General features: G+C 35.8%; 1 protein-coding gene across 1 annotated transcript in view; it reads right to left on the reverse strand.

Annotated features, from left to right (window-relative positions):
- VPS50 (VPS50 subunit of EARP/GARPII complex) overlaps positions 1–22,195 on the reverse strand; it is an 84,415-nt gene that overhangs the window by 6,834 nt on the left and 55,386 nt on the right. Inside the window, exons 21-25 of the mRNA XM_027749129.2 lie at positions 16,672–16,793; positions 12,626–12,706; positions 2,180–2,328; positions 1,028–1,124; positions 722–880 (exon numbers count right to left, since the gene is read on the reverse strand). Coding sequence (XP_027604930.2) covers positions 722–880; positions 1,028–1,124; positions 2,180–2,328; positions 12,626–12,706; positions 16,672–16,793 — 608 coding nt within the window. The remainder of the gene's footprint in view (positions 1–721; positions 881–1,027; positions 1,125–2,179; positions 2,329–12,625; positions 12,707–16,671; positions 16,794–22,195) is intronic.

Below are 22,195 nucleotides of genomic sequence, written 5' to 3' on the forward strand. Positions count from 1 at the left end.
TAAACAAGGGTAATCACAAAGACTCTGTCAAATTCAGTGCAACAATATATCCTCTGTCAAATTCTTCCTTCTTTGCCCTGATTTTTTTTCAAGCAGAGAAGAGCTACAAAGTACAAAGGTGTTATCAAAACTGTTATTCAACACAGATGTGTAGCTTTTTCTGGGATACACAGTTCACACATCTTTAAAACGATGAAACTTCCAGTTTCTCTGTAATATAGTAGTAGTATAATTCTACTACTGCCAGATCTTCCCCCTGAAGACCTTTAGAATCATTATTTAGGCATATATAAAAGAATGAGAAAGGGACTGTCCCAAGACGTAGCAATTGTATAACCACTTCTACTGAATGCAATTGAGAAGTTGGATGAATAACTTCCCTTACTTTCCTTTTCAAGTATTAACATCTAAATATAGCAACTTCAATTAGATACCGTGCAATCATTATCGGTGGTGATTTGACCTACAGCCCCTAAGACAATCACCAAAATTATTCAGAACAGCAAAAAGACTTTGTTAAAAAAAACAAAACACATTATCCACCAGATTTTCCTCAACGTTACTCTGTTTGCTACACATTTCTCTACAATTTTAGACTTAGACATGAGATTCATTAAACTTTTGTGGTCACTTTCACCCACCATGTAGTCAAAAAATCATCACTGAAAACAGTTTAATGCTTATATAAACTCTAGCACACCATTTCTCATAAAGTATTCACCTTTAAAAGAGCATCTACATATACATTGTGCTGTGACATGATTTCCTTCACATCCCATTTCACATTAGCCATGAGAAGTAGCATTTGTTCATAATCAATGGCTTTAGCAGCAACAATCCAATACACTGGTTTACGTAGTTCACTGGCAGTTGACACTGTCTGAAACAGAATATAAATAAAATTCAATTCAGTAAATTTCTGGCTATTAGGAACAATATATAACTATTAGGTACAAGTATTTGCACTGTAATGTACAAGTTTCAAATCTTCTGTTCAAAAATCAGCTGTGAATTACACAATTCTGACCTGAGAATAGAACTGCTGAAGAAAAGGCTTCTTGGCAGCTGGCATCACTGCATCAAGATGAGGTTGAAGAAATTCAAACTGCTCAGCCAGAAATACCCTTTGAAAGCAAAGAAAATTTACTGTGAACTAAATGCAATGTTTGGCATGTCTCTTCACAATTTTTACTCTACAGTTGACATATTTGACAATAACAATATGTAACCTTGGAAAATTTAGTCCTGAGAAGAACTGTATCAATTTCATGACAGCATAACAAGAAGTATTCTCAATTCTGACAATTTTAAAATATGCATGCAAAGAAAATGGTTGAATAAAGAGACTAAGGCTTAAATACCAACAATTCATATTTCTATTTTATTCAGGGTACATTGCAAAAGTCTGGTGCAAGGTCTAGTGGCCAAGTGTCAAGCAATTTCCATACTGCAGGATAGTGAACAACAATATTAATAAATCCATGTTATAATTAAAAAAAAAATTCCAAATTACTTATACATTAGTGAATCTATAAGACAGAATTTGGTATCATATTCATTGTCACAGGTAGAATTTGTCAATAACAACATAACAAGGAAATACATTTCTAACTAAGCGTAAATGAAAAATATATTTTTTAAATTAATTTCTAATCTTTAAGTGTCATCTTATGTAGGGAAAAAATAATTCCTACCTGACCCTTACCATTATTCTGATCAAATAAAAACCACTGTGTAACTTTGCATTACTTGCTCATTATAATCTCTTCTTCACAGTTCCGCTTCCACCCATTGGAAAAAATATGGTAATCCAAGCTAAACCAATATGAACTAAGCAGTTTTGAGTCTCAGCCATCACTATTTGAGTACTTAATATAAGGTTAAAATGAACCATACAGATTAAATTAGCCTCTTTAAAATTAAATGTTTTTCTTGTATTGGCACAAATTACTGGACTACCTGCAGTAAAATTTAATTGTTGTGCTTGCAGGTTGTTAGACCAGATGGTCAGGCCCCACTGTCTTTAATAAAGAAATTACCTCTATCACTCGTATTTAAAGTGTCATTAAGATGTAGGAATTTTTCAGCTCTCAAGAAAGTTTTGGCTTGTAATCACAATTTCTTAAACAATCCCCAGCTTTCAATGATCACAAAATACTGTGTACAGTAAACAACCTACAAGGATTCTGTGGCCACCACTCTCTCTGCCAAACCATACAGTGAATTGCCAGATGTCAAAACTACGAGATGACTGAGATGTGGGCTTGGCACCTTCTCTTTTCTCTCTTCAGCAGCTGTGAGAGTTCCTGAAGGATCAGCAGAGACCTCCTAAAAAAAAAGAATTAAACAAATTAAACCCCACAAAACCAGCAAGGATGGCTCCAGCTGAGCAGTTTCAGATGCCAGATAAGATGAAGGAATGTTTCAAATTTTAAGGTGTAATTTAAATCAAGCCAGAATCTAAAGATAACCATAGAGTATTCTATTTGAACAGTATAATGTTCAAATGGGTGAAAAAAATAATATAATATAGATCAGTATCTAAGGAAAAAATAAAAATAAGAAAAAAAGGCAGAGAACAAACTTCTCACTACACTTTAACACCCAAACAGGCTTTAGCCCAATTGCCTTTTGCAAAACTGACTTCTCACCCTTGCAGATAGTATCTTCAATCTTACAGCAATCAAATTAGAAGACATATCAAAGGAATGTTACTTATGCATATGCTTTACTGCTTATGTGAGCTGTGGCTAATGTAAGTAAAATACAATTGATGTACGCAATCAAGCTACCATTCCACAAAAACTTCTATTCTGAAGACATCTTGATGGCAGAAAACCAGAAAATACTCACAGCAAGGGAACAGTAACTGTAGTAAGAAACAGGTTACACCATTGCCCTGTTGCAAAATTAAAGAAAAAAATAGGGAAAACCTCCATCTGTACATTTGAGGAATGTATGTACAAGTTACAGCTAGGAGAAGAATCACAGAAGGAAGAAATTCCCGGAGCTACCATATTGGTCTAAGTGGGTGTATAAATGGACACCCCTTGAAGCTTGGCTACTTCCCAAAACCGCATGAGGACACGGAAATATAAACGTAGTTCTGGCTTTGGATTAATTACTCATATCATGCTTACACACAGGCTATAAAAAGGTGAGAAATGCTACAAAGTAAAGGTAATATAAACCCCAGAACAGATAAAGAAAGTAGGCATGACATGGCACTGATTCAGTAAGTAAGAGCCTTTTATAGAAATTCTGTGGCCAGACAGGTGCTACAATATATCAGCCCGTATGTTTGGAATGAAAATAAATAACAATAACACAGTGACAAAGTAGTAGTAAAAATAATTTCTTCAAAATCAAGATCAGTGGCACAATTTCTGTTGTAAAGCAGCATATGAACACACAACAAATGTGACAACAACAATGCTTAAACATAATATTTATGGTTGGACTCAAAAAACCAAATCAGTTTAATTCTCAAATGGCTGCAAAAAATTGGACAAAGATGAAGCCAAAAACAAGATAATGAAAAAAAAAGCCTTGAAGTTTGTGGATTGTTTGTTTGCTTGTTTCAACTGGAGATAGAAATAAAATGAGAGGAAACTGCAGTGAAGTAACTAAAGAAGGAGGAAGAAAAATAGGCTCCAGCTGACCACAACAGTCACCATGAGTTTCTTCCAGGCTTCACAGCAGAGAACAACTGTGAAAAGTAACCTGAAATAGAATCATTGCTATTCACACAGTTTTTTTCAGACACTTTTGCCTAAGGAGGAGAGCAATGAGCACCAGAAACATCAATGGAACTTAGTGGTAGTGTAACTCATTCTGTATGTCAAGATTGAGACAAGGAGGAATATGCATTGAAGCCAAGAGAAAAGGTACTGCACAGATGATCAGGTGAAAAGTGGAAAACCAACAGGGAGGTTATTCTGATAGCAAAATATCTGACAGACCTATTGTGGTTATACTGCAGCAATTAAAGGTAGGACAGGTGAAAATTGATTATGTCAAAATGTGTAAGCACTTGGTGAAAATTAAATGAGCAGAAAGATCAACACTTTGCTGCCATAGACAAAGCAGCATCAGAATGTGTTTACTGCTTGGATGAAAGCCAAGTCAAAAAATGACATTAAGAATATAAAACAACTGAGAAGATAATAATGTCCAAGCTGTTAAAATGGTTTGAGGTGTGGAGGAACAAAAATTCACAAGTTTCACTTTAACTATCTTGGATTTTAGTTGACAATTTCCTCCTGTGGTGTGGCAGGCCAAGGCAACAGGGAGGTAGATTTGCTAAATCAGAAAGGCTCTTTCAGTTTTGCATCTTCCAAAGACATTTAACACAATGATAAAAACAGGCTACAGCAGATGGAACAATACACAGACTGGGAACGCAGAGTTCTCTCTAACAAGGATGAGGAAAGTATCCTCAGATTTTTAAAAAATTTTGTAATAAGGTTACAGAAGCAAAAAGCTTCTGATAAAGCAGGGAGCCTTGATGGATCCCTACAGAAATTCTGACATTAAAAACAAGGACTGCTGACTGAGCAATACCATCAACACAGCTATTTGTAGCGCTAAGAGATCTTACAGAAATAGATTGCTGAGCAGAAGATAGAACTTCTAAAAGAAGCTTATGGCAAATGCTATTAGATACAGTTGCACTGAGCACAGGAATGATTATAAAGGCTAGCTATAATGCTATGTTATTGGCAAAATGAATATTCATTGCTCTGATCTGTGTTCACATTCAGTCAGATAAATTTGCAATTAAACTGGCCAGATGCTTCACAATACAATGAAGTTTGCATTCTGCTGAGTCTATCAGAATGGATAAGCAAGTCAAAAGGCCTGGATATCTGCTGAACCTCACGTAATCTCTTTCAGGCAGCTCTAAGATACCTACTGAGCACATCCAGAAGTATTCTGCACTTGGGCAGTGACATCCAATCATCTAGGTATAACAGTCAATTATCTAAAAATATTAACTGAGCCAAAGACACCACTAATAAACTATTAAAATTCTCTCTTTATGTGCCCTTTTTCTTTTTTCACTTCATTCCATTCTCTAAAAACCCAAACCAACACAAACAAACAAACAAACAAACAAACAAAAAAGAAAGAAGCTTTGAAATGTTTACACAGAACAAAAAGAAACAAACACACAGACCACTCTGTTCTCAGGAGAGACAGAAAGTCACAAAGCAGGGGGAAGAGTATCAGTGGTAAAGATTTCAGCAGCTTTCTTTCTCTCAAAGACTAATTACAAATTATGTAAAAAACAAATATTTTGAAGGCTTAATTTTGTATTTATCACACTTCACAGTTGCCTGCCACTTTGGAGACATTTTAAACACGTTTTTTCTTCCTGCCTGCTTCTCATGAAGGTAAATATCTTATTAATCTTTTAAATGCCAAAATCGTGTTGCATCTGAAGACACAAAATGTACATGAGAACTGGCTCAGTCAAAGACACGCTAGGATTCAACTAAGGAGCCAAACTCTGGTTCAAATACACTGGCCAAACACAGCATGAGCATTTATTCTCCTAATTTGTTGTAAAAAGCAGGCACTGCAAAAGCAAAAAGGAAGCCCAGGGAAACAGCCAGTGTGCCAATCCCCAAAAAAATCAGAAGATCACTCTGAAAGGGCCTCAGTGATGCATGTGGTTTTTCCTCCTGCCTTCATTAACAGAAATGATCATATGACTGAAAGCAGCAATACAGTGGCAAAACATACAGGCTAGAACAGGAAAAAAGGCTACAGACTACTTAAAGAAATCGGATGTTTTTCAGTGTACCGGACTTTTTAAAGTTAACCTTCCGGTAATTAAGAAAATCTGCAAGACAATGTCTGTTGCCAGTGACTCCTTTGGAGTACCATAGCAAATAGGTAAAGTCCTGTAAACCAAAAGTCAGTGCCAAGCCCAAGGGGAGGAGGAGGAGAAGGAGGGAAGTATAAGCCAGGACATTAAACAGCAGCCAACCAAATTTTAATTTCAAGAAATGTCAAGTTACAGAGAACATATTGTAGCACCCACTATCAAGCATGTACAGAACAATATCAGAGCAGAACAAACTTGCTTAGCTTTTCCTTGTATCAAACTAGCAGGTCTTGCTGATTGAGCAGAACTCTGATATATCTAAGACATATCACAGCCCACACAGCATCCTTGTAAGTAAACTTGGCAAAAGAGATTTTATAAAATAACTTCAAGGTATACATGGAACTGATGCAAACTACAAGATGCTCTTCTCCTTCCTTGACAAACAGAAAGAAACCCGAAATGTCAAAAAAAAAAAATAAAATTCATTAAAGGCACCAAAATTATCTGAACAATAACTATATGAACTGTAGCAGGTGCAGCAGGACAGGTTAACCAGGATTGCACACAGAAACTTTACAGCTGGTCTTATCCATTTAATTTTCTCTAGTCTAGTCTAATTTCCTCATACCATCATAGGAAAAGAACTGTTTTCTAATGCTACACACGACTGGCATACACAACTAGCAATTATTTATAAAAATGGCTTTGCTATAAAGGCCTGAAAATATCAGCATAAAGAAGTGTTAAAAGAAGCTTACAAAACTGCTTTACCTGTTTAAGGGTTGCTAATAACACTAGTATGAGTGATAGTGTGTGCTTCAGGAAGTATCTTTATGAGATATGCATATTTGAATTAAATTTCATCTGGAACATGTTTTTACAAAAGAAAGGCATGTATTAGCAAAGATCAGGTATCAAATGAATAGGGGCATGATATTGCTTAATTGCTGAGTATTTTTACTTTAGTGTTTGTTTACTCCGAAGAAGAAATTTTTAATGAACAAGAAGGAAAAAAAAACCTGTAAGGAACAAGCATCTCCTTCAATCTCTTCCTCCAAAAAGTGTCATGTGTAGTACGAGAACATTTTCATTTCAGTGGTTTGGCTGAACCCAGTAGCAAATTTCTGTTAAGCCTTTCATCTTAGTGGGAAGAGAAGACTATGAATTAATTACCTTAATCAGAACTATAAACTAAGTTAATTATGTAAGTCAAAAATTTCACATGCAATTTGCAAGAGAGACATTTTTATGAGGCCTGATTTCATCATGAGAAAAGAAGTATGTATTTATTTCAGTTATCCAAAAGAACTTATGACCAAAATGACTGATTATCTGCCAATTATGGTGGGGATAGTTGACAGTTAATTACAATCATCCACTTCCATTAACTTTTAACAAAAACCAGTAAACTCCACAACCTGTCTCCAGCACACAAAGTTCTGCAGATGACACTAACAACCAATAAATTCTTCAAAGCTGTGCTTCTTCTGACCTAATACTTTTGCATAAGACTTTAGTTTTAGAATTGTTTTAATATATACACATACAATAGCAAAAATTTTAGTTTTGATTTTGCAATACCTCTTTATGCTACTGAAAGAATCCCAGTCTTAAAGGACTAAGTGGTGTTTGAAAGGCATGGACAAACCTATACTATCTGAAAAGGCTCTGGCAGTAGAACGGTCTACAGCAGCTCTGAGGTACCAACACTGTTACCAAGAACTTGATGTGTGCTGATGGACAAGGAAGAGCAGAAAGCAGACTAACCCCAAATGTTTATACAAAACAGGGTAGCTCTATTGTCTCTGTATATAAAACTGTAATTGATAGTTTCTGTAATATCATGAGCACAGATTACAAGAAAATAAAGTGATCAAAGAAAGTGTAACTTCTTATTGTATTCAAAAGCTGTCTTAAAACAGCTCAACTAACTCCAAGTAGTTGCTTAATATACAAGAATTTTTTTCATAAGAAATGTACTGAAAGCAACAAATCAGGTTATTTTCCTCCCTTTTGAGCTTACACTTACACATCCGCAATTGTTCTTGAAACTTAATGCTAAAAATGATTGGCAATGCCAATTGTAAAAGCACATTGCTTTCAAGGTAAAAGTACTTTTTGAATATGATGTAAATGTGTTAAGGTTTAAAAATGGTACTTTACAATACTCCTACTATGTTTTCAGTTGCAAGATTAGTATTTTCTTGCTGAGGGGCATGAAGCCTACCAAGCAGGTAATATTGACTCAATTTTTAGGAAAGTAAAGCAAACATAAACAATGTAAACTACTACAATGATCACTACTCTACAGACTTTAAGAAAGCAGATCATTAAAAACCAAACAACAAACCATCTTGAGAAACCTTTACAGCACAACAAGAGCCATGCTGCAACAGAACCTCAAGCTTCCCAACACACACAGTGTGGGCTGAGTTGATCAGCATTGACTCACGGCAGGCATGAGGTTCTGACTTCAAGAGTGTGGATCCTCCATGCTCTTTGTCACAAAACAAGCATGTCCCAAACCTTAGTTGGGTCAGTCCCACTGACTTCAGTAGAACAGTATAAAGTATAAAAGAAAACAATGTTTGTGCAGAAACTTCCGGGATCTTTGCTTTTCTTTTATTTTTTAGTGTTCAAAGTTAAATGGAAGGTTTTTTGCATAAAAAAATTACCAGAAGTTGAAAAGTTTATATATTTGTGTGACCCAATGCAACAAAGCCTCTATCAGGAATCACTGTGTGCTGACAGACAACTGAGGAGTCATTAACTACGTTCTAAAAAAAATAAACATCAAATGAGACACCACAGAAAAGCACGCCCACTGCCACAGCCTTGGGAACCTGAACCACTACCTTACAAAAAAACACCTAAGACAATCTGGTCTGCCCACACACATTTTTACTGCCGCACTTTCTTATACAAAGAAAGTTTTTCAGCAGGAGCTGCCACTGGTTCCCAGGTGCTCAGCTGTAACTATGTGGACAGTTGCAGTCCTCTGGAACTGTTTTGAGTGGCCAGGAAGGAGAGTCTGAAGTGACTAAAATAAGATGGCTCAGAGACCGCCCAAAGAGAGACCAAGCAATTGCCAAAATCTAGAAAATTTATTCAATTAAATAAGCTAGAAAACCTCAGTAAATTACTCCGGTCTACTTTGGTAATACAGCCAAGTAAACAAAAAAAGCTGTAAGAAGAACTCTAAATGAATAAATGTGAGGAAGCAAAATAGCTGCAGAAGTCCTAGCATAATTTCAAAGTGCTTGTCATGTCAGAACTTTCTTTTGTATACACAGAGTTTTCTTCCTCTGACAAGCAATTCGTACAACATCTTAAACATTGTCATTATGCACCTTATGGAAAGCTTTTTCAAAGAGAGGAAGGGAAAAAAAAAACCACAAATTGCGTTTCCTCTTTTTTTCTTCATGTTTTTTTTTCTTTTAAGCAGCAGGAGACTAAGCACGGATTAAAAAAATTGCAGAAATTATCTTCAGCCAAGCAAACCTCACCAAGAATCAGAACTACCATTTCACTGAAGACCTTAGTTATGACCTTTAGGAGCTGCATCCTATGCTAGGCACTGCCATGTCAAGTGAAAAATTCCACAGCAAGATTCTCCAGAGCTTGCCTTTGAAATGAAAAAACATACATAACAGGGTGTATGTCCACACTAAGTAATGCAGGACTGTGCTGTGACATTTTAGTAAATGTTTGTTTCCAGAACTGGGACTAATGTAACAGAACCATTCCACAACATCAAAGGGTCAAAGCCAAAACGGGCGGGAAAGTCAGGTATGAAGAAAATCTTACCAATCCTTATCTTATTTGCACAGATGAAAAATCTACATTTTCCTTCTCTGCACCATCAGTCTCTAACTTACTGACTCTGTCAAAAGACATATACTTTCTGGGGAAAGAGATCAAAAGCCAAAGCAAAGATAGAATATAAAATACACTGACCAATACTTATTTATATCACTAATTCCTTCCATCTACTCTTCTATACATTGCATTGAAATGCTTGTATACTTTACCACAATTATTTATTTCCTACTGCTGTAAGGCAGAGAAACTCTAAGAAACTTCATCTAAATTTCTGTTTTGCTTGGGCAAACTTCATTGCAATGAAATATTTATGAGTATTCCATGGTTATTTGCCCCCAATATTCTCTTTTGAATGCAGCAATAACGCTCAAAGCAACTATTTACATATACAGGACATTCACAGAGAACATCTAGGTAATGGCAGTATCACAAGTACACTACATTTGGTGAAGATAAGGATGCTGGTTGGAAATAGATAAAGCAAGGAATCAGAAGTAGAAATTTTCCTTTCAAACCACCAATTATCACAGATCACACCATTCTGATTGATGCCTTGTACCTAGCTGAGGGCTTACAGGTCTCAGTGAACAAACATGAACATCATTACTGTGTAAAAACACATTCCTGTTAGAAATGACAAACACAAGGACCAAATGTGTGCAAGTGTCTCTACACACCCCACTCAGGAACTCCAAGTGAGGAGATATAGGTAACTCAGAAACAGGGACTTGTTTTGATGTATTTAGCCTAATCAAAAATCACATCTTAGTGAGGCTGAAAGGATAGCACCTCTTCATCCCTTTTTCACTCTTCTCTTTCTGTGTTTTCTTTTTAATACATCCTGCCGATATGAATGAGTAGAGTGCTTTTAGAGTGCTATTTCTGGAGGATTGAAATTATTAACTCTGAAGCTGCTGCAGAGCAGAAATCCGTATAAAACCCATTTTGTGCAAGGGCCTGACTATGAAGTTCAGATACACATATTATGGGCAGTACAATGTAGCCAAACAAATTTTTGAAAGTCATACTGTTCTCTTACCTCTCAGAAATGAAACTAAACTATTTTGAAACAAATACTCAAAGTGCTTTTATTTTTTATACTTCTGAGTTAGCCTACAAGTATTTCTTTAAGGCAAAGTAGGTTACACACAGAAAACTCCTTACAGAAAACTGTAGGCTGCCAGGACAATTCCACATAATTTACTATAAGAAAGCAAATAAAGGTAGTTTTGCTAATTGGTAGGCCCCTATTATTTATTTTTAACTAAACCTATTTCATTTATTTATCAAAAGAAATTTCAGATCATACTTAAACCAGTATCTTCAATAGCAGGGCAGAGATTAGAAAGAGCCATAATTGGACAAAACTTCATTATTAGTATATTTGTAAAAGTTTGAAATCAGAAGCATGTCTTCCTCATAAATCAAAAGTGAAACATTTCCATTTATAGTATAAGACCAGCATAAGTTCATAAGATATTAATAAATCTCATGGAATGCCTTTAAGTCAATAGGAGTTAGATAAGATTTCTTTCCCCTTTAAAATCATACCTTGAACATAGCCATTAATTTCAATTGACAGTAACATTATCTGTTACAGGACTGTTAATGACTGAGGAAGAAAAAGAACTGCTCTTATTTTTCCATTTTACTCCTAGAAACTTTGGCGGTTTTTTGTTTTGGGGGTTTGGTTTGTTTTGTTTTGTTTGCTTGTTTTTTTGTTTGGATTGGTTTTTTATTTTATTTTTATTTTATTTTTTTAACAGCTAAAAAAATTCAAGTCTGTAAAGCACTGTCAGGAACCACCACTACAGAGAAAGTTTAAAGAATGGATTCCATAGCTTGTCATTCTTCCATAATGTTTAACTGATTCGTCTGCAAGTTATTCTGAGAATTAATTTTTCTCTCTTAATACACTGCCTTTGAGAAGAATATTAAGATGAGTAGCCTTTTTCTGTTTTTTAAAGGCCTAGTCTTATTAGTTATCTTATGCTCCCCCTACTGACTCAATAAGAAATGGCCCCAAAACCCTTTAAGACACTTCTCTGAGAGAACAGTTTAGGATTTGATATAATACTTCAAGGAATTAAAAAGGCATAAAGTATATTTCTGTGGAGTGTCAAATCTTTGTGAAAGTCAGACTAGAGCATCTGTTTTCTACTTCTTTCTAAGGCAGAAGCCTTAGAAAATAAAATGTTCCTGTAGCATTAACTACTATACAACCCAGTTATCATACCCCTAGGAAATTTATTCATAATGTTTGAAGGCATTTATATTTTGGTGGAAAAAGAGAACTTTAAATTTCCATTTCTGGTGTAGTTCTTATCAATATTTCTCTATAAACTCTGCTGCTCAGTTGAATCCACAAAATCTACCTGAAGTCTCCTTTACTATCCTCCTGTGAAAGACAGTAATCTACTACCAGTGTGACAGAGCACTGCATTTGGTTTTCACATTTTGAAAATAAGTCCTTAAGTGACCAATGAGATACAATGTAAAAAATATATCAGGGAAAGTTCCTCAAAATTAAGAAATTACTTAATGAAGGACTTTGTATACTACCTCTACTATCTTGAAAGACAAACAATCTTTAGGATGGTTTACTGTTTTGCTATTCTTTCACCTAAGAAAAATGAGTCATCTATTGTGTTGGTTTGGTTTTCTTTTTATAAAACCTCTCTTAATAAGGATAATACTGATTGTCTCTATTACATGAACTGTAATAGAAGATTTAAATACAGAATTTCATTGTTACATCTAGCAAAAGCTATTAAATTAGTTTTGCCGTGTACTAGAAACAAGTCATTTCATACAATAATGATCTCTATATCACGAAACTAAGCCTTTCTCATTACAGACACTGACGTGAAAAAAGAAAAAAATCCAAAAGCCAAGATGAAATATAATTCCTAAATTTTGTACAGAGACCTCTATTCCACTGAGTATTAAAAAAATACAGGTACTTACCAGATCAATCAGACTCTCCTGGATTCTGTTCAGTGTGGTGCGTAATCTGCTGCTACTGAGGCCCAGCCCTGTTAATTCAAACTGGAAGAAATACATTCTATATAAGTTGGGAAAGGAAAACTCATTTGTTTAAATTTTACAGTTATACAGCAAAACTTAAGTTTGCAAAGACTATCTACAGTTTACTTACATTAAAGTTTTAGCACATAATCACAACCATACAAAATGAAAAGAAAATCAACAGAGCTCATGGCACTCAACATTGCACTGGTGTGAGGACCGACATAAGTATCTTTCATGAAGATGACAGCTTATCATTCATGTCAATAAAACAACCAGTATCCTTCACTATTATAATACTGTATTTGGCTGCAGGACTCTACGTTTTCTCATTTGGGCAATGAGCCCAGATGGTGCACCACAATGTCCCCTCAGAGACTTGCACGCACACCACACCCAAGCCAAATGGTCTTCACTCTAGCTATAAAATCTCATTTAATTATCCATCATGTATCTTGCATATGTAGAAATTACAACCATTGATCTTTATAAAAGAGTCATTATCACTTAATGCTTATAAAGATCTACCTGAGAAACATGCCATCTTCATGTTAGTGGCTCAGGAGTATATGGTGCAGAGGCTCAGCTGGGATAAATCAATATAGCTACACTACTTTCCTGCTAAGTGCAATGAATTATACCAGCTGAGGGTCTGATTTGACATGCAGAACTATTGTAACTACTTATCTTCTACTTTTAATTGAAAAGAAAACCAATAAACTAAAAACCAGTGAAGGTGGAAATGGACATCTATGAAACACACATTTAAGTCAACAATCTTGAAGGATTTGAATACAGTTCTGGTATGTGATTCACACCAAAAGGCAATTTACTGAACAATATTCAGAGCACTGTTGTGCACTGTATTATCAGACTTTCTTCAATGGGCTGAATCAGGGAAGTTCAAGTTTGAGTTCAAGTCCTCTCCTCTGCTTCTTTAAAAGACAAACCGGTATAATTTAGGTCCTCATTTACTGAATCTAAGTTTCTGACTTAAGATGTCCATCTGCCCCAATTCTCCTACCTATTAAATGAAAATTTACATCTGAGCCAAATTCCCACTGAAAGTACACTCTGATGAAATCTAGAACCTGATCTAGGAGACATAATCACTATCTTGATGTCCACATTTGATAAACTGACAAATAGAAATGTTCATGCCTTTGTTTTTCTGCGAGTAAGATTTTTACTAAAATAATTTGTGTCTTTCTCAAATTTTTACTGTAGGAGCATCAGTTCTGAACTGCCTTTGATTTTGCAGGTGTGTGACTGAAAAATCAAATAACATTTTTCCCTTAGAGAAACACATCCTTAATTCTTAACGTCATATAGTTGTTGTTCAAGAAGTGGGCATAACGACTGCAAACTCAAGGCTGACTATTCTCTCTGTCAGGGTAAGAACAAACGGAAAAAAAACCCTACTTAAAAGAAAAATATACATGTATTAAAAATGTATTTGCAAGTTTCAGCATTAAATTTTACTTTAAGAAATTTGCACCATGAAAACTACGCATCATGCAATCTACCGCCAATTCTTTCTTTCTCTACCTTTTGATTGCTAACTTTCAATAACTATCAGTAACTTTTACTTATTTCTTAATATAATTATAATATATAATTATATAATTAATATATAATGATATATTTCTTTCTAAAAAAGGGTCATTTCATATTTGAAACATATCTGAACAAAAAGGAATGCAAAAACAAACTTAAATTTCCATGGAACACTACATATTAAGTAGTGTTTTACTACTTAAAATAGATTTGCCAGGCAGCCAGTTACAGCCTGAAGTCAGAATCATGTACCCATATGTATGAGTGGGCAAAAAACCAAGAAACAAACAAAAAATATCAAAAAATAATTGTTGCTCAGAATTTTTCCACACAGACAGAACCTCATGGCTTAACACAGAACGTGTCACTCATCAGTACATCTGATTTGCTTCATAGAAGTTTTTACTAGTTCTATATGCAAAATGATAGGTATTTAAATTCCACAGGTTGATGACCTAGTAAGGCTAGTAAGCAGAGCATTAGACAATTTGCAGAATAATTCTACTCATCACCAATTTTACATAACTCCCTTCAGTTATAAAAAAAATTATGTTTACAAATTGGTGTGATATCCTGTCAAAAGAAAATTAAAACTCACCTCACCTGTTTTCTGCTAAGGAAGATTATTCTGTGGCATGTTCATGAATGTCTTACACTGTAGCGAGTAGATATTAAACAGAGCCAATTTCTTTTAATTTATATTGGATTTCTCCATAATTTGAGACAAAGCAGCCACAACTTCCATCCCACAAACAAAAAAAGTGTTAAAAGAGCAATTCTGATTACAATGATGTTTAATTTTTGACAGTGAAGAAAGCTAAATACTGACTACTCAGGATAATGGTTCTAAAGAGGTCTGGAAAGAACAATGACTCAGCATCGTGACCAGACATAGAACTCAAAACATTAATTTTAAATCCCTGGGTTTCACTGAACTGGCAATGAACTCCGTACAATTAATCACTCTCCTTATGTGTCTACTAACTCATACATACAACATAAGCACAATATTCACAAATAATTTCAAACATTTATGTTTGAAGTTATGCCAGCGTACTCTGAGAATCCCATTTGAATTTATTTTGTAAAAAAAAATAAACCAGGAATATTCTCAGTGGTCTAAATCACATACCATCACCCATCTCTACTTTCTATAGGTTTATAAACACTATGGGGAGTGAGGATATTTAAGCAGCATTACAAGAGGGTTTATTACAATCATAAACCCTTGTAAGCATTGTGTTTCCCACGGAAAATCATCTGTCAAAACAAATATTAGGCATGCTACAAAAACATCACAATTTTACCACCATCTGCTATAATGTTTACCTGCCTATCACTGTGCTGTTCTCTGTTAGAAGCACAGAGTAAGGAAGTCGGTATGGGCTTTAGAAACACAAAATGGGAGGTGCAAAAGAAACAAAACAAAACAAAAAAAGGCAACACAATGTGAATATCAGAGCAACTGACTAAGCCAACAGAAATCAATTATCTTAACAAAACAAAACAAAGCCCAAACAAACAAACAAACAAAAAACCAAACAAAAGAAAACAAAAACAATCAACCAGGAAAAAAAAAATCAAAAAACAAAACACTCATCTTGTAAATACAAATTGAAAGCACATTTGCCCTGCCAAATAGAACAGCTCAAAACCATTCAGAACCATATGCCAAGTCTGAAAATCCATTACAATTTGCCAACAGATGATGATGAATTTGGAACCCCTTCATATTACTACTTGTGGAGTAATTTAGGGGCCAAGAGAGGAGAAAATTGTTTTTACATGCAATTATTCATAAACACTTAAAGACAATTCAACTGAAAGTGATCTATGTTATGTAAAGACATTGCCAACAAGTACTTATTTCAACTACAAGATCACTGAAAAATGTTTTCATTAGTGCAAGTAGTTTGACAGAAGAACACTAGATCTGAAAAAGTATTTTTCAAACCTCTTAAACTTGAGTTACAATTTAACTTTCATGGCTCCCTTCTCCTCTTTTCTTTTACTATTCTTATGGAAGCCGGAAAAATACATACTGAAAAATAAATCACCTCACACTCCCTGGGCTCAAAATCACCACCCTTCTTCTGCAGACTGCTACTTTGCTACCCACTTTCTGCCACTACTTATATGTGTCTCATGGTTTCTTTCCTCCCTTCTAATACTGCTGGAAAAAAGAATAGAGAATCTATCTATTCAAAACATAACATAATTAATGTCCTAGTGACAATAATGCTTTCAGTACTTATTTCCCTTATGGCTGATCTAATCAGCCTTTTCTTACTTCTACATTCAAATCCATTCTGTTGCTGCTAATTTTTCTGGGATTACATATTGGGTAGTATTTTAAGCAAAGAGATCTCCTCTGTATTTTCATTCTGTGTGTACAGTGATGCTTGAAAACTAAAAATGTTTCCACCTACCGTGTCATTTCGGCCAAAAAACGTATAGACTGCATACAGATAATAATCGAAGAGCTGGGACATGAAGTGGATCACATCAAATGCAATTGGTTTCAGAATATTCATCATCTGCATGTATTTCCCTTAAAAATTAAGTACAGAAGATCAGCTTTCTCAGTATAAGTGCTACAAAGACAATTCCAAGCTCTAAAAACTCAAAACCAGCTTTACAAAGTATATTATTTAGCCTCCAATACTGATAAACAACTCAGTAAGTTTAGAGACTGGGAGGTTTAAAAACCAAGATAAAAATGACACCTAAGACATCACAAATGCCTCAAGATTTCTCAAAATGTGGACATTAATCCATATCAAAATGTCTTCTAACATTCTTGACCTTCTGGTACCAAATTCAAAATACACAACTTTCTAAATCCTCTACAAGTTTCAGCTTCATTTAGCCAAAAAATAATAGTCCTCTTAAGTAGTTTCTGGTAAGTGCTATATAGAGCCACTGAAGATTTCATGCATTAGTTTGTGTTCATATATGCATATAGGGATATTTTTCAAGCAATAGAAAAGTACAGCATAAAAATTATATGACCAGGATTGGATTTTACCGAAGAACTCTACAAATAATGTGTTTCACATCGGTTCTATAGCATTTCCTGCTCTCTCTCCCTTTTATCCTGGGGTAAGAACCCCAAGCGGTTTTAAGATGTACACTTGAAATACTTTTAGAGGGACAGACTGTGAGTAAGGGAGAATGATGGGACCTTGGCACATACAGGGAGAAGACTCTTCCTTCCTGTTCTCTATTGTAACACATTTGACTTGAGAAAATGAAAAATTTCTTAAAATAATTAAAAAAAAAACAACCTCAGGACTTTCATCTATATGTTATCTGAATCAAACTGATCATATCCAACTGATATGATCAAATCCAACTGATTTGGACTCAGAAGAAATTTTTCTCTGCAGGTCTAGTTCATGGGGCCTATAGTTTTCAGTTATTTTGTTTTCCAGCACAGGGCATGGTTCTTCATCAGGTCATACAAGAAGAGGATTTAATGAAAACCCTGATACTGTAGAGCCCCCAGACTGCCTGCTGGTTACCTCAAAAATTACATCCTCCTTGCTCTTTTAGCATTTTAAAAACATAAAGAATATATAATAAGCTTCTGGTTATTACAGTAAGAGACAGTAATTTTTGAACTGTAACACAAATGCAGCCTACCCAGCATATAGGATATAGCAGATCATTTAACAACTTGTCATATTTCAGACATGTTTTGACGTGACAGGTTGAAAAAATTACATGAGGGTGCTAAAACAATTTCTTTTTCCTGTAGTCAAAAACACTGTTTTTCAAGTTAATGCTGTGCCCATCAAAGTATTTTACTAATAGATACAGAAAATCTTGGTTTAATCACAGAAACTGGGTAACAGAGAAACAAAGTTACCTTTTAGTACTGAGGCAATGGGGAGTTACTTAAACTTTTTTAAGCGAGTAATAGGGTAGGTTAGCAAAGATAACATTAATTTGACAAATACACAATACAGCTACATACCTAGTAATATGGTAGAGCACCATATTGGTTGGTAAGAACCAACCAATAACCTGATTTTGCTACTTTCCAGATTTTTATCTAGCTTAGAAAGAATTCAATCCCTGCTTGAATGCTATGTGTCTGTACCCCTGTTTGCTAACACACACAAGCGTATATTTTGGTATTTTTGGACATTTGACACAGGTGGTAAAATTCAATACTTGGCAGTTTAGACCAAACGTTAACTCTATGCATAATTATTAATGCTTTGACCCACAGTATTATGAACAAACTGAAAAGCAGACTTCAAAAATTCTATTTGCCTTCCAAAAGGAAAAACCAAATGCACAGTCCAATGTGGAAATTTTTGGATGTTTGGGAAATGATGGTACCCCAATCAAAGCAACTGTCACCTTCATCTGTGCTATGTAAATATTCTGTATTGCCACAGGCTGATTTTTTCCACTTACTCTGTGATAAACACATTTTTAAAATTGCCTGCAACCTAAACACAACATAAGAGTGATGTGTCACATTCTGGACAGTTAAGACTTCCATATATCTGTGCAGCTGGCGTGAATATTGAACGTAATCTCTTGGGTAGTATCTTACACTTTTCCAAAGGGCTACACACTGTACACTGCCCAAGTATTGTCCCTATAAAAATCTTCTGATGCCAAGAACATTTCTCTATTACTACATCACTCAGCATCTTGACACAACAACTGTTCCAAGAACATTTCCTCCTAGTTGCTCCCTCTAACAGGACACTAACTTTTAATTTCTACACATTGTTACCTAATTGCACTAAAATTCCTATTTGGGGTGAAAACGGGATATATAAGAACATTTCCAAACAGCACAAACAAATCCACACCATGCTAGAACTTCCAGCAATACCTGAAACCACCACTAAACAGTTTCAGCAACTCAAAGTAGCTTGACTTTCTAGAGGCTCCCTGCTAATAGCTAAAACTGCTGAACATTTGCCAGGTTTCTTTTGAAGCACTGCTTCCAGCACTCCTTCTATCCTTAAAGATAACAAGTAGAGAGTATTCTCTAACAGACTACTCTATATAAAACTGATGCACCTCACGAATTAGCGCACACAAATCTTTGCCAATGGAACGGCCAACCTGGAAAAGCAAGCTTTAAAGTAGGAAAGCTGGGGAAAAGGGGGAGTTATAGTGACCACCCAAGCATCAAAAGAAGGTTTAAGTGGAGATACTTCCAGCAAGTACTGGCAACCAAAGACAGGACTATAAGACAGGAGCATGGGGCATCCCCTTGCACTCCCACTGGGATACTGACGCACTCATATACCACTAGGAAGTGCCTGTACACCAACGCACGCAGGGCAAGGAACAAACAAGAGGAACTGGAGATCTGTGTGCAGTCACAGGGCTTTGATATCGCAATTACAGAGGTGTGGTGGGATACTCTGTGTGACTGGAATGTTGTCATGATGGTCTACATGCTGTTTAGGAAAGACAGACTGGGAAAGCGCAGTGGTGGGGTTGCCATCTATATAAGGCAACACTTGGAATGTATCAAGCTCCATCCTGCGGTGGGTGATGAGCCAGTCGAGAGCTTACGGGTTAGGGTAAAAGGGCAGACTAGAAAGGGTGACACTGTTGAGGGTGTTTGCTACATGATGCCTGATCAGGAGGAGAAAGTGGATGAAGTTTTTTAATAGACAACTAGAAGTAGCCTCATGGTCACAGGCCCTGCTTCTCATGGGGGACTTCAACCACCCCAACATCTGTTGGAAGTACAAAACATCAAAGCACAAACAGTCCAGGAGCTTTCCGGAAAGCATTCACAACTTCCTGACACAGATGGTGGAAGATACCAATGAAGAATGGTGTGTGGCTCAACCTTATACTAATGAACAAGGAAGGCCTCGGAGGTGTGAAGATCAGGTGCAGCCTTGGCTACAGTGACCATGAGATTGTGGAGTACAGTATCTTGTTTGGAGGAAGCAGGGCAGCAAGTAAGGTCACAACCCTGGACTTCAGGAAAGCTAACTTCAATCCCTTCAGAGATCTTCTTGGAAGAATCCCATGGGAATAGGCCTTGCAAGGAAAATCCGTCCAAGAGAGATGGTCAATATTAAAACACCACGTCTTCCAGGCTCAAGAACAGTGCACCCCGATGAGTAAGAAATTGGGAAAGGGGGTGAGAGACCTGTGTAGATGAACAAGGAACACCTCCAAAAACTCAGTCATAAGCAGGAGGTATACAGGAGGTGGAAGCAAGAAAAGGCCACTTGGAATGAACAGAGATGTTGTCAGAGTAAGTAAAAACAAGAAAGGAAGACCAAGGCCCATTTGGAATCAAATCTGACCAGGAATGACAAGGACAACAAGGGCTTCTTCAAATACATCAACAACAAAGGGAAAATTAAGGAAAATACAGGTCTGTTACTAAATGGAGATGGGACCCTGGTGAGAGATCACAGGGATGGCAGAGACACCAAATGCCTTTTTTGCATCAGTCTTCACTGATAAGACCATCCCTCAGGAACCTCTGATCCAGATGAACAGGGAAAAGGAATGGTGGAAGGAAAACGTACCATTAAGAGCTAAAATGCCACTCTGAAGGAAGAAGTGTAAAGTCCATGGTAATTATAAAATTTTGAAAGACTATATGATTTAGGGTTTTTTAAGTCACATGAGGTTCTATGCTATGTGCCCAATCACTTACTTCAGCCACATTACCATTACTATTTTCTTAAAATTTACTGGATTTCAAAGCAAGCAAAATCTAAGAGTTTCTCCTCAAAAATCATTTACAACACAAGCAAAAAGAGGCCAAAACAGCACTACAAAAACTCAACCTAATAAATACTCATTAAACTATTTCTTAGTTCAGAAAGATATTAATTAAGAAATCACCCAATCAATATATACAATGACGTAGTCATTAATTATTCCTGTAGATGTACAGGGCTTAGTCAAAATATTTCATACAAATTTAACAAGTTTATTCTTCCTTTACATTTCAAGTCAACATGCAATGAATTTATAAGAAAAAATTAAATTTATATATTAATCTCATGGATACTTTATACTGGAAACAGAGAAATAATTACCTGGTTTATTAAGTTGAGGGAAAATCTGATAAACTGGACTGTTCACATGAAATTCAAACTAAAGAAAATTGTAGCAGTTCCCACTTCAATTATACATTAGCAACTCATTTATACAGTTTATAAATATTAAGCTAGACTTTGTTTTATTCATCTATTATACATATACAAAGCACACAAAAATAGTTCAAAATGGTTTATGAGCACTGTTTTACTCATTCCATGAGTACTACTCCATTCCAAAAAAGCAAACAAACGATTTCTACCACTTGATTGAGCAATTTAAATCTGCATCTTCATCTCACTCCACACTTCCCTTTTTAACCCCAATTTCCTTTATTATCTGTTTTTAACTAAGATAAGGGAGCTGATCTGGATCTACAAAACATTGTGTAGATGCGTCATACAGGAGCCAAGAATATCAGTGACAAAATGCAGCAGGGAAAAAACTGTTTAAGTACTCACATTACTGCCACCAAAACAAACGTCACTTGCAACACAGCCTTTTTTTCAAGGAACTGAACTTTTTCAAAAGTAGACAGGACATATTTGTAGTGTCCCCTGTACTACATTAGGCCCCTACTTAATTTTTAAGGTGTCACACCACTGGTGCACATGTAATTCACTTTGTCCAACTCAGAAGCTAGACTCTGAGCCCACACTGGTTGCCTAGATCTCCTGTGCAGAGTTCAAGCAGTTCCACAAGTCAAATGGTAAGAGATAACACGCAAGCAAAGACATCCAGGTCAGCCAACAAACTACATCATTTTCTGGAGTCACCTAGAGTTCTCCATTGACAAAGAAGGGATCCTACACAACCATCTCAGTTACACTCCTCAAAATTACTGTTAAGAACTGTGGTATTTTCCTAGCAAAAATCTGAGACAGTGCAAGACAAAATGGA

The sequence above is a fragment of the Pipra filicauda genome, unplaced genomic scaffold (genome assembly GCF_003945595.2).
Source record: "Pipra filicauda isolate LSUMZ 115617 unplaced genomic scaffold, ASM394559v2 scaffold66_size7647185_pilon, whole genome shotgun sequence".
Lineage (NCBI taxonomy): Eukaryota > Metazoa > Chordata > Aves > Passeriformes > Pipridae > Pipra > Pipra filicauda.